Source organism: Scyliorhinus torazame, chromosome 19, assembly GCF_047496885.1.
Source record: "Scyliorhinus torazame isolate Kashiwa2021f chromosome 19, sScyTor2.1, whole genome shotgun sequence".
NCBI lineage: Eukaryota > Metazoa > Chordata > Chondrichthyes > Carcharhiniformes > Scyliorhinidae > Scyliorhinus > Scyliorhinus torazame.
The window spans coordinates 65053067-65070936 of NC_092725.1; the positions used below are offsets into that span (position 1 = coordinate 65053067).

The 17870-nt window shown below is 44.3% G+C and overlaps 1 protein-coding gene across 2 annotated transcripts in view; it reads left to right on the forward strand.

The window, feature by feature from the left end:
* Positions 1 to 17870, forward strand: part of LOC140396179 (metabotropic glutamate receptor 8) — a 707540-nt gene that overhangs the window by 601067 nt on the left and 88603 nt on the right. For both annotated transcript variants that reach the window (XM_072484442.1, XM_072484443.1), the window contains one exon: positions 956 to 1891. In XM_072484442.1, coding sequence (XP_072340543.1) covers positions 956 to 1891 — 936 coding nt within the window. The remainder of the gene's footprint in view (positions 1 to 955; positions 1892 to 17870) is intronic.

The following is a 17870-nucleotide window of genomic DNA, read 5'->3' on the forward strand; positions in this document are numbered from 1 at the left end:
TGGTTTGAAATTTAAATAAAAGATGCGAAGTACAATGGGTCCACCTGGTTCACAAACAGAAGAAACAACTCAGTGAGAAAAGGAAGTAGATCTCACCCCACCAGTTCAGCCACCGAATTCGCTTAAGGTACAGATTGATAGATTTCTGATTAACAATAACATAAAGGGTTACAGATGTGGGTGTAAAAGGCATTGTGTGTCCACAATCAGCCATGATTGTATTGATGGCGGAGCAGGCTGATGGGCCGAATGGCCTACTCCTGTTCCTATTCCATCGCCTTCCTGCCCTGCTACCCCCCAGCATTGTGTAGAAGGATCTCCCCTTTAGTAACCTGGCAAAGGGTCTTACCATGAATCTTAGGTTCTTGAGTCTCACTCGCCCTTTACAAATGCATTTAATCATAGAATATTTGAAGTTATAATTTCATGCTCACTATTTTACATTTTCCAACCTTCAATGCATCAACTTAAGGGGAGGCAGTGCCTTAGCGGTATCGTCACCGGGCTACTACTCCAGAGACCCAGGGGACTGTTCTGGAGACCCGGGTTCGAATCCCATCACAGCAGATGGTGAAATTTGAATTCAATAAAAATCTGAAATTAAAAAGTCTCATTATGTTTGGTTCACTAAAGTCCTTTAGGGAAGGAAACCTGCCTTCCTTGGGTCTGGTCTACATGTGAATCCAGACCCACAGCAATGTGGTTGACTCTTAAATGCCCTCTGAAATCGCCTACCAAACCATTGAGTTCAAGGGCAGTTTGGGATCTGCAATAAATGCTGGCCCAGCCCAGGGCCGCCTACATCCCCTGAATAACGACATTTTTACACTCAGGCATTTCTTTCCATTATGAATCTGTAACTAATTATGCAAGAAGCTTATTTTCAAGAGTTCACTGTTTATTTAAATTCTGACATGGCTGGTCATGTAGACCTCACTCTTTTACCTCTCCTTAGGTGAAGAACATGCAGTGGGACAGCGAAGAACCCGCCATCCCACAGTCAGTCTGCAGCCTGCCATGTAAGTCCGGCGAGAGAAAGAAAACCGTGAAGGGTGTGCCCTGCTGTTGGCATTGCGAGCGCTGCGAAGGCTACCAGTACCAAATCGATGAGACAACGTGTCAAATGTGTCCGTTTAACCGGAAACCAAATGCGAATGGCACAGACTGCCAGCTGATCCCCATCATCAAACTAGAATGGCATTCTCCTTGGGCTATAGTACCTGTCTTCATAGCTATGCTTGGGATTATAGCTACCACATTTGTTATTACAACCTTCATTCGTCACAATGAAACACCGATAGTGAGGGCGTCTGGCCGAGAGTTAAGCTACGTTTTGCTGACTGGAATATTCTTGTGCTATGCTGTAACCTTCTTAATGATTGCAACTCCCGACACCGTTCTTTGCTCTTTCCGACGCATATTCCTAGGACTGGGCATGTGCATTAGCTACGCAGCACTGCTCACAAAGACTAACAGAATTCACAGAATATTTGAACAAGGTAAGACGTCTGTCTCTGCTCCGAGATTTATCAGCCCAGCTTCTCAGCTGGCAATCACTTTTAGCCTAATCTCTCTGCAGCTCCTGGGAGTCTTTATCTGGTTTGCTGTCGATCCTCCACACACCATTGTAGATTATGGGGAGCAGCGAACTGTTGATCCAGAAAATGCCAGGGGCATTTTGAAATGTGACATTTCTGACCTTTCTCTCATCTGTTCCCTGGGATACAGCATTCTGCTGATGGTCACATGCACTGTGTATGCAATTAAAACAAGAGGTGTTCCAGAGACCTTCAATGAAGCCAAACCTATTGGATTTACCATGTACACCACCTGCATAATTTGGTTAGCTTTTATTCCAATATTTTTTGGCACAGCCCAGTCTGCAGAAAGGGTAAGTGTATCCACATTTTGATAGTCTTCCACTATGCCATAATGTGTCTCATTTAGTGTTTGTGCAAACCCACCTTCATCAATTTATCTTAGTCTCTCACCATCTAGATAAACCATGATGATCACAGTTCAGCCATTTGTTTTTTTTATTCTCCATGAAATGTTTAATCGTTGTTCTGGTTGTTTCAACTGTGCATTTTTATTATTCCACAAAGTATCCCAATTAAGGTGGAACGGTTGAGTGCAATAGGTCCCTGGCTTAAGATGGCTGTCTGGTTACAAAACTGTCCAAGAAACCAAACCAATCAACAAAAAAAAAAGAGGACTTGGTTTATATATATATATATATATATATATATATATGGCCCTTAACCTATTTCCAGGATCTCCCAAAGTAACAAATAACCTGAGGTAAACACAGCAGTTGGTACAAGCAACAACAACCTGCATTTATATGGCACCTTGAACAAAAATGTCCCATGGTTATTCGCTTAAGCGTTATCAGAAAAAAATTGGCACTGAGTCATACGAAGACATCCTTGGGAAGGTGACCCAGAGCCGGGTCAAGGAAACTGGTGAACAACCAAATGGTCAGTTTTTAATGAGATGGATGAATGTTATCCAGGACATTGGCGAACTTCACTCGTCTTTGCATAATGCCGTCAATCTTTTACCTATCAGCTGATCAGGACTTCTGTTTATTGTCTTTTCTAAGATATAACATCTCTAACAATGCAGCATTCCCTCAGTACCACACTCAAACAGCAGAGCAGATAGTTTGCTTGCCTGCATAGTGGGGCCCGACCTTCCAGTCTATTGAATAAGAACACCAAGAATTACCAACACAACTAAGGTAGCACTGACCATCCTTGTTAAGTAATGGGTTGAGAGACATTGCAATTAGTTGTCTCATTTATGTTAAGTATCCATTAATTGACACTGATATGTAAAGGGGCTTCAGGTGGCCTCTGTCAGGTGGTGTGTTGTTAAGAGTTTTGTGCAGAGGCTGTGGAAGTGAAATAAATGGTGTTTGGTGAAAAGGAACAAGAACTTTAGACTCTTCATATCACAGCAACTAAAACGGCTAACAATTGGTAGCAGAGGATGGTTGCTTTGTAAATGTGAAGGATTGAAAGATACAACTTTTCCAGAGCAAACCAAGGAGTGAGTGAGAAAAGAAAAAAAAAGAAGGGATATATGGCTGAACCGAGGATAAAGATGGCTGGATATGACTATCCTCCCTTATTTTCTGAAAGGGAATCGTACGACCAATGGAGAAGTGCAATAGTTATGTGGACTAAGGTAACTGCTTTGGGAAAGAGAAAACAAGGTATGGCATTGGCTCTTTCTCTATCATATGGCAGTAAAATCCAAAACAAAGTGCTTTCTGAGCTGGAATTGGAAGAGTTAGACTCAGAAGAAGGTCTGGAGACTTTATTACATTATATGGATAAGATTTATAAGAAAGATGACTTGCTAAGTGCGTATGAAGCATGGTCGGATTTTGATAAGTTCCGGAAAATGGAGGATATCTCCATGGAAGACTATATATTGGAATTTGACAGACTATATAAAAGGCTGCAGAAACACAATCTGGAATTTCCACAGTCTGTGTTGGCCTTTAAATTACTTGACTGTGCTAGAGTGAGCAACATGGATAGGCTCCTGGTTTTGACAGGAGTTCAGTTTACTGATAAGGATACCTTATTCGAACAGATGACAAAAGCTTTACAAAAGTTTCTGGGGAAACATTCGATTTCGATGGCTCTGATGACCCAAATAGGTCAGCCTGCAATAAGGCAGAATATGGAAGATACACTAGTAACATGATGGCAAAATCATATGGCTACGAACAGGGCTCAAGACTATAGACGGAGACCAAGACAAGGAAATTATGAAGACAGAAACCCAGTTAGAACCTACAACAGGAAGATGAACCCCAGAAATGCACGGGGCATGATAAATTGATGTTTTCGATGTGACTCTCAATACCATTATGCTTTCAACAGTCCAACTCGTTATGATAGAGTTTGAAGCGACACATGACACGGAAGAGTCAGAAGAGGAAAAAAATAGTGACCAGAAAGAAGGCATTGTCCTACTGACAAGCAGTTTTACGCCGGTAATGAGGGTGTTGGTTGCAGAATCCTTCAACTGTGCTGTATTGGACAGTGGCTGCACAACTACTGTGTGTGGAATTGACTGGTTAAAATGTTACCTGGACTCTGTGAATGCTGAAAATTGTAACAAGGTTAAGGAATTTGAAAGTTCCACGAGTTTCAGGTTTGGTGATGATAATACTCTGAAGTCGCTGAAAAGAGTGGTGATCCCTTGCAATGTTGCCGGAGTGAATCATTTCATTAGCACGGATGTTGTATCAAGTGAGTTACCTTTGCTTCTGAGCAGACCGTCAATGAAGAAAGCACACATGTAACTGGATATGGAACAGGATAAGGCAACAGTTTTTGGAAAGACGGTGGACTTACAATTTACACAGTCGGGACAGTATTGTATTCCATTACTGACATAAATTTTTCAAGTAGAGTGGTTAAGGATGTGTTAATGGCAGTTGAAAATGGGACTTTAGCTGATAAAAAGCTTGTGGTATTAAAACTGCATAGGCAATTTGCACATCCGTCTCCTCGGAGGCGAAAAATTTATTAAAGGATGCAGGGGTAAGGGATGACGACTATACTAAACTGATAGAACAGGTTAGTGATCGCTGTGAAGTTTGTAGGAAGTACAGAAGGAACCAGCACGGCCGTTAGTAACCCTACCTTTGGCCAGGGACTTTAACGACATTGTGGCCATGGACCTTAAGATCTGGGATAAAGCAAATAATATATTTATTTAGCATTTTGTAGATTATGCAACCAGATTTAGTCAATCAACGATTGTACGAAGTAAAGAAAAGAGAGTAATTCTGGATCAAATCGTGGAAAAATGGATAGGGACAGGAATGGGTCCACCGGCAAATTCCTTACAGACAATGGGGAAGAATTTGCTGATGACGAGTTTAGGGATATATGTGAAAACATGAATATCAGAGTTATGAATACGGCTGCAGAAAGCCCATTTAGTAATGGTGTCTGTGAAAGAAATCATGCTGTCATCGATGACATGCTTTGGAAAATTTTGGCAGATCGGCCAAATTGCAGGCTAAATTCAGCTTTAGCATGGGCAGTACATACAAAAAATTCATTGCAGATGGTTGGGGGCTATAGTCCTTATCAATTAGTGTTTGGTAGAAATCCTAAAATTCCGTCCATTTTGGATGACCAGCCTCCAGCTTGGGAGGGGACTACAATTAGCTCTGGTTTTGCTGAACATTTAAATGCATTACATAGCAGTAGAAAAGCTTTTTTGGAAGCAGAGGTCTCTGAAAGAATTCGCAGAGCTTTAAGACATAACGTACGGCCATCAGATGCCGTTTTTCAGCAAGGAGGCATGGTATACTATAAGAGAGACCATTCTAATGAACGGAAAGGCCCAGGGAAGATCATAGGCATAGATGGCAAAACAATTATTTTGCAACATGGTAATCAAACTGTTAGGGTCCATTCATCAAGGATAATGGGGACAGATTACAAATTTTCAAATTTAGACAGAGCAGACAGACTTGACGAGGAACCAGAGTCATCTGGTACACATGTGTTACAGAACTATGATGATCAATTAACAGTAGACAGGGTTTCTGTGGAGGAACATAACACTTCTGATGAATTAGAACAGGCCATTTTTCCGAAAGGGCAACTGCCAAAAGTTGGTACAAAAGTGACATACTTGCCTGAAGGGCCTAGTCAATGGAATGATGCAACTGTTATTAGTAGAGCAGGCAAGGCCACTGGAAAGTATAAACATTGGTTGAATGTACAGCATTCAGGGGAAGGAGTCAAGACAATGGATTGGGAAAATGAAGTTCAAAAATGGAGGGAACAGAAAAGCAGTGCCAGTTCAGATAGTACATCGGATAGTGAACAGGTCTGCAGGAAAAGGTCGAGAACTATTGAAAGGACATCCCACAGCAGAAGGGAAAGATCAAGCAGTAGCAGTACAGAACGAGATACCAGGCGGGAGAGGGGACGTAGTTTGTCAGAATCTCGGAACATGAGTAAGACTACGAATACTAATAGGAGTAGAAGCCCACATGCACGTGAGATTTTGGTGGCTTCAAATAAATAAGATGAAAAAGTTATTAGTGAAGCTAAACAGCAAGAATTGCATAGTTGGAGTGAATTTGGGGAAACACGGAAGTACCGGATAGGGGACAAAGAGCTCTATCCCACAGATGGATTTGCACGGAAAAGATTCTTCCGGATGGAACTTATATGGTAAAGGCCAGGCTTGTGGCAAGGGGATTTGAAGAAAACTTGAAGATCAGGATTTAAGGGTAGATTCACCTACAGCAGGAAAGGTTATTTTAAAGATCTTCTTGGCTCTATTAGCCACAAAGGCATGGGAATGCAAATCTATAGATATAAATGCTGCCTTTTTGCAGGGGCATCAGCTCCAGAGAGACATTTTTCTCCATCCTCCTAAAGAAACAGCTAACACAGAAGTGGTACTCTGGAAGTTGAACAAATGTGTATATGGATTAAATGATGCATCTAGAGTCTGGTATTTTTCGGTAAGGTCAGTTTTGTTAAAGTTAAGCTTATGCCAGTTGAAAGCAGATCCTGCAATGTTTTACTGGCACTATAAAGGAAATCGTTCTGGCATTTTTATGATGCATGTCGATGATTTTTTGTGGGGTGGGACTAGTGATTTTGAAGCTATTGTAATCTCTGGTTTGAGGAAAGAATTCAGGGTTGGAAGTCAGGCTTCCCGTGCATTTAAATATATTGGACTGGAAATTGGACAGAGTAAGTTGGGGCAACTTTACATCAGCAATCTTATTTAGAAAGCATCACCCCAGCAGCAATTAGTCGTGGCCGAGTTTCACAAAAAGATGCAGTGGTTTCAAAGATAGAAAAAGAGCAACTGCGAAGTTTAATTGGGCAACTGAACTGGTTAGGGAGACAGACTAGACCGGACGTGAGTTTTGATGTCTTAGAGTTGAGTACAAAAATGAATGATCCCAAAGTGGAAGACATAATAAGAGCAAATAAAGCGTTGGCCAAACTAAAAATGCAGGAGTGTGTTTTGAAGTTCCCGGTTTTAGGTGACGTTAAGCACTTGAAACTCATAGTTTATAGTGATGTGTCCTACGCAAATTTATGTGATGGGGTTTCAAGTGCAGGAGGTTTTATCATTTTCCTTTTGGGGAACAATGGTAAATGTTGCCCGCTTGTGTGGGAAACAAAGAAAATAAGGAGAGTGGTAAAAAGCACTTTGGCTGCAGAGACGTTAAGCCTTGTAGAGGCGGTGGATATGGCCTTTTATATAAGTATGATATTGACAGAAATTTTGGGATTAGGGGATTTGGGTAATATACCCATTGACTGTCAAATTGACAATAAATCCCTGTGGGAAAATGTGCACTTTACAAAAAGCGTCAATGAAAAGAGGTTACGGTTAGACATCGCAAGTTTGAAGCAGATGTTGGACAGAGGGGAAATAACAGAAATTAAATGGGTCAACAGGAGCTATCAACTGTCAGACTGTTTTACGAAAAGAGGGGCGAGTTCACAGAAACCTTTGGATATTGTTAACGAAGGGCGCTTGTTTCTGTGACTGTTTTTTTTTCTTTCTCGTCCAAACAAAAAAAAAGGGGAGGAAATCATGTGTGTGTTTTTGAGTTTCTTGAAATTTTGTTTTCACCTAATTATTTTTTTTTACCAAGGACGGGGAGACTGTTAAGTAAATGGATGAGAGACATTGCAATTAGTTGTCTCATTTATGTTAAGTATCCATTAATTGACACATATGTAAAGGGGCTTCAGGTGGCCTCTGTCAAAGTGGTGTGTTGTTAAGAGTTTTGTGCAGAGGCTGTGGAAGTGAAATAAATGGTGTTTGGTGAAAAGGAACAAGAACTTTAGACTCTTCATATCACAGCAACTAAAAGGCTAACAATCCTCAACCAATTCACATGCTGTAGCCTTTGGCATTTTGACTAATTTCAATACAGTTGGCATTTTGAATAACGTCTTGTGATTTGTTTAAGTGAAGCACGGCTCCAGTAAAACTTCCCATTGAGCAAATTGACAACCATTACAATTTGCTTGGGATATGCCCAGTTTCTTTGGTCTTGCTGTCAATGTCTTTGGATCCACAAGATATTTTCCCTGACTCAATGAGCCTCAAACATCTCACTGTTGAATCAATGGTGTAATTCTCCCCAAGCTCCGTCATAAGCTTAATTGGTTTTGACCGGCCCATCCCTCTCCTGATTACGCTCCCTCCCATTAACAGGAACCTATCGACCCTGCCCCACTTGTCATAAGTTCAGGTTTCCCCTTAGGAGAAAATACAAGTAACTTCTATTGTTGCCAATTATATGACATACAGGAAACAAATCTGAATGACTGATCTTCCCATTACGTAAATGTATGGAACTTATGGCGAGCTTTTTGACTATTGGGCACCTACACATGGGGGAGTCAGTAAAGTTGGAAAAAGGATATGTCTTTCAAAGTTCCAGGGCGATAACCTAACTCTGCTCATCTTCTGCTTGCTCATATTGATATATATACTGTAATTATAAGTATGGTTGAGTATAGGCTTTGTTTAATATCTCAGTGTTGGGAAAGCTGTGAATGAACAGAGATTTCTAAAGTCACCGAAAAATAGTTGACAGTACAAAATATTATTTGAAATACTCATTTCCCCCCCTCACCCAAGTGAAAAGGGTGGAATTATTATTGCAGCTGTACAGGCTCTGGTTACATTAGTTTTTCCCTGATGTAGAGCACTGTGTTCAGTTCGTAAGGATATATTGGACACTATAGCATGTGTAGTTTTTGTGCTCCAGATGATGTTTTGCCACTAAAATGGCACGTCCTTCTGTGCACTATACATCAAGCATCATCTTGGTGGACATCAGTGAGGGTGTTGGAAGTGTCTGCCAGGTATGTAAAGTAGGCATGTAATGCACATTCTTCCTTGTCAGATAACAGTCTAATTACCTGTCTCGACCACACTCTCAGGCAGTGCATTCCAGACCTTAACCAATCATTATATAAAAAAGTGTTTCCTCAAGTCACTGCTGCTTCTTTTACTAATCACTTGAAACCTGTGCCCTCTCATTCTCAATCCATTCAAAAGTGGGAACAGTTTCTCTCGATCTGCTCAATCCAGATCCCTCATGATTTTTAATACCTCTATCAAATTTCCTTTCAACATTCTCTTCAAGGAAAACAGTCCTGTCTCCAATCTATCTTCATAACCAAGGTTCCTCATTCCTGGAACCATTCTCATGGATCTTTTCTTCACTGTCTTCAATGCCTTTACATTTTTTTTAAAGTGTGGCACCCGAACTGGATGCAATACTCCAGCTGAGGCCAAACTAATATCTTACATGTTATGGGCAAGGCGTTTTCAGAACCCCAAAATGTATCATGGAGTTCAACCAACCTCTCCCTTTAATGGATTTGTTGCTTTTCCTAGCACACGGTTTTTTCCCTAGGTGTGGGATTACAAGTATGGACACGTGGGTTTTTAAACTCAAAACAATGTTTATTCTGTGAACTCAACTTAACATCTTAAATAAATATTGGATCTCTTAACACCTCTTACTTCAAAGATAACTCAGAATATATTGCAACAGTAAATAATTCCTTATAATGTTCCTTCAAACTTCCACGAGACTTAACACCTTTGAACAAAATGACATCAGGTTAAATGCTTTACTTTACATCACCCAAATGATCCAGAGATAGTCTTTCATGGCCGAGATCCAGCTCACTGCAAAACACAGACACTCCCCAAGCTCTTTTCAAACAAAACCTGCAAAACTAAACTGCAAAATGGCTGACCTGACCTCAGCTCCACCCACTCTCTGACATCACTGTTTTCTTAAAGGTACATTGCTTAAACATCCATGACTTAAAGGTACTCTCACATGGCATACACATAAACTCCTTGCTCTTGCATTCAATATTCCTATTTATAAAGCTTAGGATACTGTATTCTTTATTAACCACTAGTTTGTTGTTGTTGGAGGCAAATCAGCTCAGATTCAGAACATTGCTGAAGAAGTTCCTCAGGATAGTATCCGAAGCCCAACTGTCTTCAGCTGCTTCATGAATGACCTTCTGTCCAACATAGGATCAGAAATAGGGATGTTCACTGATGATTCCACAATGTTCAATACCATTCACAACTCCTCAGATATTGAAACAGTCCATGTTCACATGCAGAAAGACTTGGAGAACATTCACACTTGGGTTGATAAATTGCAAGTAACATTTACGCTATTCAAGTGTCAGGCAATGACCATATCCACGAGGAGAAAATTAACTATGTCTTCTTGACATTCAATAGCATTACCATCACTGAATCCTCAACCATCTACATCCTGGGGGTCACCATTGATCAGAAACTGAACTGGACCAACCATACAAGTACAGGTCAGAGGCTGGGAATTCTGCAGTGAGTAACTCACCTCCTAACTTCCAAAGCCTGTCCACCACCTACAAGACACAAGTCAGGAATGTGGTGGAATACTCTCAACTTGCCTGGATGTGTGCAGCTCCAATAATACTCAAGACACTCAACAAAGCAACCCCACTTGATTGGAACCCCATTCACCATCTTCAACATTCACTCCTTCCACCACACCGACGCACAGTGGCAGCAGTGTGTACCATTTACAAGGTGCACTGCAGCAACTTGCCAAGGCTCTACCAACAGCACCTTCCAAACTTGCAACCTCTACCATTTATCCTTGTCTGAGCTTCAACATAGCATTCAGACTTTGAGTGGCTTTTGCTAATGCTGCAATAGAAGCTGAGATATTGGCTATCAGACACCATGGGCAGAATTCTCTGCAATCGGCGCGATGTCCGCCGACCGGTGCCAAAAACGGCGCAAATCAGTCCGGCATCGCGCCGCCCCAAAGGTGCGGAATCCTCTGCACCTTGAGCGGCCGAGCCCTAACCTTGAGGGGCTAGGCCCACGCCGTACTGATTTACGCCCCGCCAGCTGGTGGGAAAGGCCTTTGGTGCCCCGCCAGCTGGCACGGTAATGACTTTGCCGGGTGGCGCATGCGTGGGGATGCCGTGAACGGCCGCTGACGCTCCCGCGCATGCGCAGTGGAGGGGGTCTCTTCCGCCTCCGCCATGGTGGAGACCGTGGCGAAGGCGGAAGGAAAAGAGTGCCCCCACGGCACAGGCCCACCCGCGGATCGGTGGGGACCGATCGCGGGCCAGGCCACCGTGGGGGCACCCCCCCCTGGGGCCAGATCACCCCGCGCCCCCCCCCCCCCCAGGACCCCGGAGCCCACCCGTGCCGCCTTGTCCCGCCAGTAAGAGAGGTGGTTTAATCCACGCCGGCGGGACAGGCATTCCAGCAGCGGGACTTCGGCCCATCCGGGCCGGAGAATCGCCGGGGGGGGGGGGGGGGCGCCAACCGGCACGGTGCGATTCCCGCCCCCGCTGAATATCTGGTGCCGGAGAATTCGGCAACCAGCGGGGGCGGGATTCACGCCAGCCCCCGGCGATTCTCCGACCCGGCGGGGGGCCGGAGAATCTCGCCCCTGATCGTGGTATCTGGAAAGGATGGTTGGTATCTCTATGCAAAGCCCTATGTCCAGTTGGATCCATACACCTTGGGAGCAATATTAGGTTTTCTGGCAGACCTGCCAATGCACCAAGCGATTCCGTGCATATACTCGTCTGCCTTTTTCTACACCATCCAAGTTCTCATCTGAACCATATGCAGCAGAATTTGTGTATGGCCCCATCTTCCTGGAGTCTGGCACCTGCACTTTCCTTTTCCCCTTTCCCTCATGACCAATATCTCACAGCAGGCAGATCCCACCACTGCCTTACCCTATAAAAGTTCATACAATATCAATATCTGAGTTGGTGGCATCGTGGGATTGAATGATATTGTTTCTTCATAATCAGTGTTTCACTCCTCCTTGGCCTTCCCATTTTTGCAACACTGCCTGAACAAGCCCCAGTTCTTGGGTTGTTGTGACAAGAAAGGCACAAGGGTATGTTTGTAGTGGAGTGAAGGGGAGGTGGGGAGAATAACTAGTCCATTCTTACACCATCTGCAACTTGTAAATAAGGAGGGATTGGAGGATGAGAGCCAAGGGCATGTGAGAAAGTGGATTAAGCAGGAATACAATCTCACCCTCGAAGGTCTCAGCTTGTTGTAGAATAGACTCAGCAATTGCTGATCCGATAATGCAGAACACTGGGCGAGATTCTCCGTCCCGCCGTGCCCTGAGCCGCCGGTGGGATTCTCCGTCCCGCCTCGCCACATTTCTGCCCTGAGCCGCCGGCGGGATTCTCCGTTACGCCGGTCGGTCAATGGGGTTTCCCAGCGTGGGGCAGCCCCACGCCGTCGGGAAACCCCCGGGAGCCGGCATAACGGAGACTCCCGCCGGCGGAGAATCCCGCCCACTATCTCCTTCATGGACGTGAGGGCATCAGATCGAGCAAAGGACAGAAAAGTGTGTGTGTGAGAGAGTGTGGTGCGATCCGTTTGGATGACCAGCCTGTCAATGTTACAACAGCTGCTGGATGTGAACTGGGTGTGCAGTGGTGCCAAGTGTGTGAGGGGGGAAGTGGAGCTGTGCCTGTGAGAAAGAAAAACCTGCATTAACATAGCACCTTTCAGAATTCAAGAACATCCCAAAGCACTTCATAGCCAATGAAATACCTTGAAGTACAGTTGCTGTTGTGATGTAGGAACTGCGGCAGCCAATTTGCACACATCAAGCTCCCAGAATGCACAATGTGATATTGACCAAATAATCTGTTTGCCATGAAAGTCACATGATCAAACTGACATCCTTGTCAGATATGTCAAAATAGTGATATTTTACACTCAGTCAATCGCTGGGACCATGTTGGAAATTTCAAGACACACAGACAAAATGTACCAATGGTTAAAAGCATGTGATCAAGGATTGGAATGCATACTTCTTCGGGACTCATCATGGCGTCAGTGTTCAGGGGCCGGCCGCGTAACAATGTAGACCCGGGGGGGAGAGGCCGGCCTGCCGATCGGTGGGCCCCGATCGCGGGCCAGACCCTATCGGAGAGCCCCCCACCCCCCCCCCCACTCCGGTGAAGGATCGCTTTTCCCCGCCCCACAGGCTGCCTCCCCGACCCTTCGTGCAGAGTTCCCACCGGCGGCGGCCAGGGGTGAACGGCGCCGGCCCCAAATGGCGGCGATTTTCCGCATCGGGGCATCGCTGTGCGGTTGCGCCGATTCTCCAGATCGCCCCGTGGTCTTTGATACTCTTTGCTTTTGGCAGGTTTCCGCCTCATCAGATGTGGTTTGCGCCTTGATGGTCCTTGATATTAAATAGCTTGTTACTCTCTCATGGCAATGGTGGTAAAGTTAAATTTGTTAAGAAAGCATGCTGGCAGGGCTTTTCCTGTCCTGATGCCAGTCTGAATGGCTCAGGTTCATTCATTAACACAGGAACTAGAAGTATGCCAGCTCATTCAGTGAGTCACAAGCCAATACTATGTCTGAACGGGCTCAATCATTGCAGCACAGCGTTAATTCTCAATGAACGTTAAAATAGCCAAAATATAAGCTAAATTCAAACACCTCAGTTACTTATGACAAACCCAATGGTGTAAAGGATGTAGAGTGACCTACATTATGAAGAGGTTTCGTAAGGTAGATGGAGACAAAATGTTTCTGCTGCGGAGTCCAAGAATAATAGTGAAATAATAGTAAAACAAGTAGTGATAAATCTAATAAGGGTTCTGGAGAAATCTCTTCAACCAGACAGTGGTTGGGATTCTCCAGTCATTCGCTGGTGGCGGGTCTCTCTGGTCCTGTCGGAAGCGCACCCCCACCTGCAGGTTTCCTGGCGGCGTGGGGTGGCTTCAATGGGAAATCCCATTGACAAGCAGCGGGAATCCCACCGCCAGCGAACCCCGTGGCAAAATTCTCCATCCTCGCTAGCAGTGGTAGCGGGACGGACTCGCAATGGAGAATCCCGGCCAGTGGTTAGAAGGTGTAACTTGCATTCATACGAAGTAGCTGAGGCAATTGTCACAGATGCATTTAAGGGGAATCTAAATTACGTAGGTGAGGAAAAGAGGAATGGAGATGTATACTAATAGGGTTACATAAATAAAGTGGGAGAAGCTTCATATGAACCGTAAATACCAACGAAAACCTGTTGTGCCTGTTTCGTTTCTGCAGTTTTAATGTACTATGTAATGTCTTAAAAAGAACGTAGCACATTAAATTATCTGATGAAATTTTTGTTCCACTTATGAGTTATTGTGAAAAACCACACTCACGGAATAAAAAAGACTCTCCGAGATTGCACCTCCCCATATTTGCTGGTTAGGTGAGTGGGACCAGCATTTCTTTCAACTTTCAACACGTTCATTGACAGAGTGAGAGGCAGTGATATAAACCAGGTATTATCGAGCAACCACTGCCCAAAAATACAATGTCAATATTAGTGAACTCTAAAGCTTCAAACTTGTCTTTTGATTACTGCTATTTGATTGTCTTTTGCAACAGAGTTTTATATTGGAGTGAATAATGAGGCAATAGAAATAATTCAGAATTGATAGTGATGGTGGGAAAGGAGGGATCATCAGTAAAGAGTAAGACCGGCGTTTATAAAGAACATTTTGGAGCATATGAATTAGGAGCGAAGCAGGCAATTCAGCCCTTCGTGCCTGCTCCTCCATTCAATCAGATTATGGCTGATCTCTTCCTGGTCTCAAAAACAACCTCCCTATCTGTTCCCCATATCCCTTTACCCCTTTTGTAAAATCAGAAATATATCCATCTCCATCTTGAAACCATTTAATGACTCAGACTCCACCGCACTATGGGGCAGTAGTTCCACAAATTCACCACCCTCTACGAGAAGCAGTGCCTCCTCGTCTCAGTTTTAAATCTTTCATGATAGCGAAGCTGTCACAAACGCAGAAGAGCTTTACAGTCAATATGTACACTGAAGTGCAGTCATTGTTATAATGCAAGAAAGATGGCAGCCAATGTACAGGCAGAACAATCCCATTAAAACAATAATGTGACAAAGGCCGGATAATCTATTTTGTTGTGTTGGTTTTTGGGATAAATAATGGCCAAGAGAACTCCTCTGATTTTCGGTATTGTCCTATGGAATCTTTTATGCCCATCTGGGAGGGCAGGCAGGGCATTGACAGGGCAAAGATGACACCTCCAACAGTGCAGCATTCCTTGAGCAATGCATGGATGGTTGGTCTTGGTTATACGTGCAGGTATCTGGAGTTGGATTTGAACCCACAACTTTCAGCAGTGAGGGTGCTAGCAAGTGAGCCACTATTAATATTGAACAGAAACGTAGGGCGTGAATCTCTGGCCGTGTTGTGCTCTCACTTGAGCGCAATGCGGCCGGTGAATGCTGGGAGATGCCTCCAGCAAGCCTTCCGACATGCTTTGCACCTCCCCAAATGGGCTGGACTGAATGATGTTCGCGGAAGTAGGTTGTAAACCTACTTATGACCTACCTGCGTGGGATCCAGCGGCCTCCCGCAATTTCTTGGCCTCGCAGGTGAGGTTGCAACCAGGTGCCAAATCAGTGCTGGTCCACACAAACGTGGACCAGGCGGAACAGCACCCGGAGGGTTCTCGCGGGCCATCGGCGACCCTAGGGTAGTCAGGGTAAGTGCAGGTGGCTCCCTGGCCCTACTCCTGGAAATCGGGCACCTTGGCACTGCCCAGCTGGCACCTTGGAACTGCCACCCTAGACCTGCCAAGGTGCCCGGATGGCACTGCCAAGCCAGCAGGAGTACTGCCTGGGTGCCAGGGTGGCAGTGCAAAGGTGCCTGAGTGCCAGGGTGGCAGTGCCAAGGGTCAGAGGGCAAGAGGGTCCATGCGCATGAAATGAGGGTGGAGGGGGGCTTGAAGGGTGGGGGAGTGCAGGGAAGGTAAGTAGGGGCCTCTGGGAGGTTGGATAGGTGATGGGTGGGGTTCCTACAAGGAAGAGGGTGCTATAAGGGGGCTTTGGGGGCCTGAAGGGGACCCCGAGGGACCCCATAGCTGGGTGTCCTCACTTGGGTGCGTGTGGGATAGTGTCCATGTGTGTGGGGGAGACATTGCCCATGGGATCCATGGGTGTGGGGGGTGTGGGGGACCCACAAGCTCCTTTAGAGATTGGGGCACCCTTTCAAAAAGTGTGGCCCGATCTCTGAGTTCAGCTCTCCAGTGCTAAAAGTGACTAGAGGTGGGGAACTCACCGGCTAGAAACTCCCTGAAAAACCCGCCACAAATTAACTTTGAAATTGTTTGGGAGAATCGGGCCCGTAACCTTTTTTTATGTAGATGACTGATATTATTATGAGGCTATTTTATGTAATATTGTAGAACACGCCAGTAGTAGCAAAAAGGTACAGCTGAAGTGCCTGTGAGCAGAATTCTCGTCTAATGGTTTGCTGTCAGATATGAAATCTAAGAAGGCTGATTGAAATTGTGTGGGAGAATGTCCGTGTGTCAGAGAGAAATGCAGCTAATAATTGCTGGTCGATTTTGTCACCAAAGTGCTCGATAACTTGGAATAATTTTAAACATTATTTTCTTCACTTGTAATTGTGAGGCAATAGCCTAGATATCCCTGCCTTGAGGGAGATGGTAAATCTAGCTCAGGGAGGTCAGAATTTTATTTGGAAACATGGATACAGTTTGAAATTCCAATTGGGGTAGGATGCCGTCATCTCTTTGCCTGCCCTACAATGTCCTCTTTGCATTCGGAGGTGATAGGGTAGGAGGAGATTTGGGTGTTTATTGCTAAGTTTACATGACTTTACTTTATTTTTTAGTGATATCTTATTTTATTTCTTGTTTTAACTTCAATCAGGCACATTAAATACAAATACTGCACTACAAAGCAGTTTCAAGCCACAGATACCAGACGTTCATAAGATATAGGAGCAGAATTAGGCCATTCGGCCCATCGAGTCTGCTCCGCCATTCTATCAGGCTGATATGTTCCTCACCCTGCTACCTACAATGTTACAGACCAAGAGCTGGATTGCAAAATCAACCAGAGCATCTCCTCCCTAGAACTCATGACCTAGGAGCGAGAGTAGGCGGCAATTTAACTTCCCAAGCCTAACACCATCAATGTGATCATGGCTGATGCCATCCTGGCATTCGGTCCGATCTCCATATCCCTTCAACCCATTACCAATTAAAAATCTGTCCAACTACTCCTTAAATTTACTCACTGTCCCAGCATCCACCGCGCTCTGGGGTAGCGAATTCCACAGATTCACAATCTTTTGGGAGTAGTTTTTCCTCAAATCTGTTTTATATTTGCCAACTCTTATTCTAAGAATATGACCTCTCGTTCTGGAATGCCCCACAAGAGGAAGCATCTGCTCCACGTCTACTTCATCCATACCTTTTTGTATCTTGTATACTTCAATGAGATCTCCCCTCATTCTTCTAAACTCTAGAGAGTATAGGCCTAAACTGTTTAATCTCTCCTCATACCAGTCTACATGAGGCTTTGATTTGTTTGAATTACTCTTTCTGTAACCATGGGGTATGAATGACAATGACAGAGGAAGTTCAGATTAAAAATTAATGTGGTCTGGCCTGTGTGCCTTTGTTCCAATTACTATTTAAATATTTGGCCTAGGAGAAATTATATCAGGTCTTGTGAACAAGTTTGGTCCATCTTATCAATTGAAACACATTAAAAGCTGATGGGAAGGCAGTGTAAATCCAGGTGAAATATAGTAGGCCATTCCGCCACTTGAGCCTACTGTCCATTCAGTAAGATCATGGCTGATCTGATTGTAGCCTAAATTTAACATCCAATTGATCCCAGTCCCCGCTCTTTCCTTTTCAAATATATATACCAGACACAATAATAGCTTACATTTACATTAAAAATG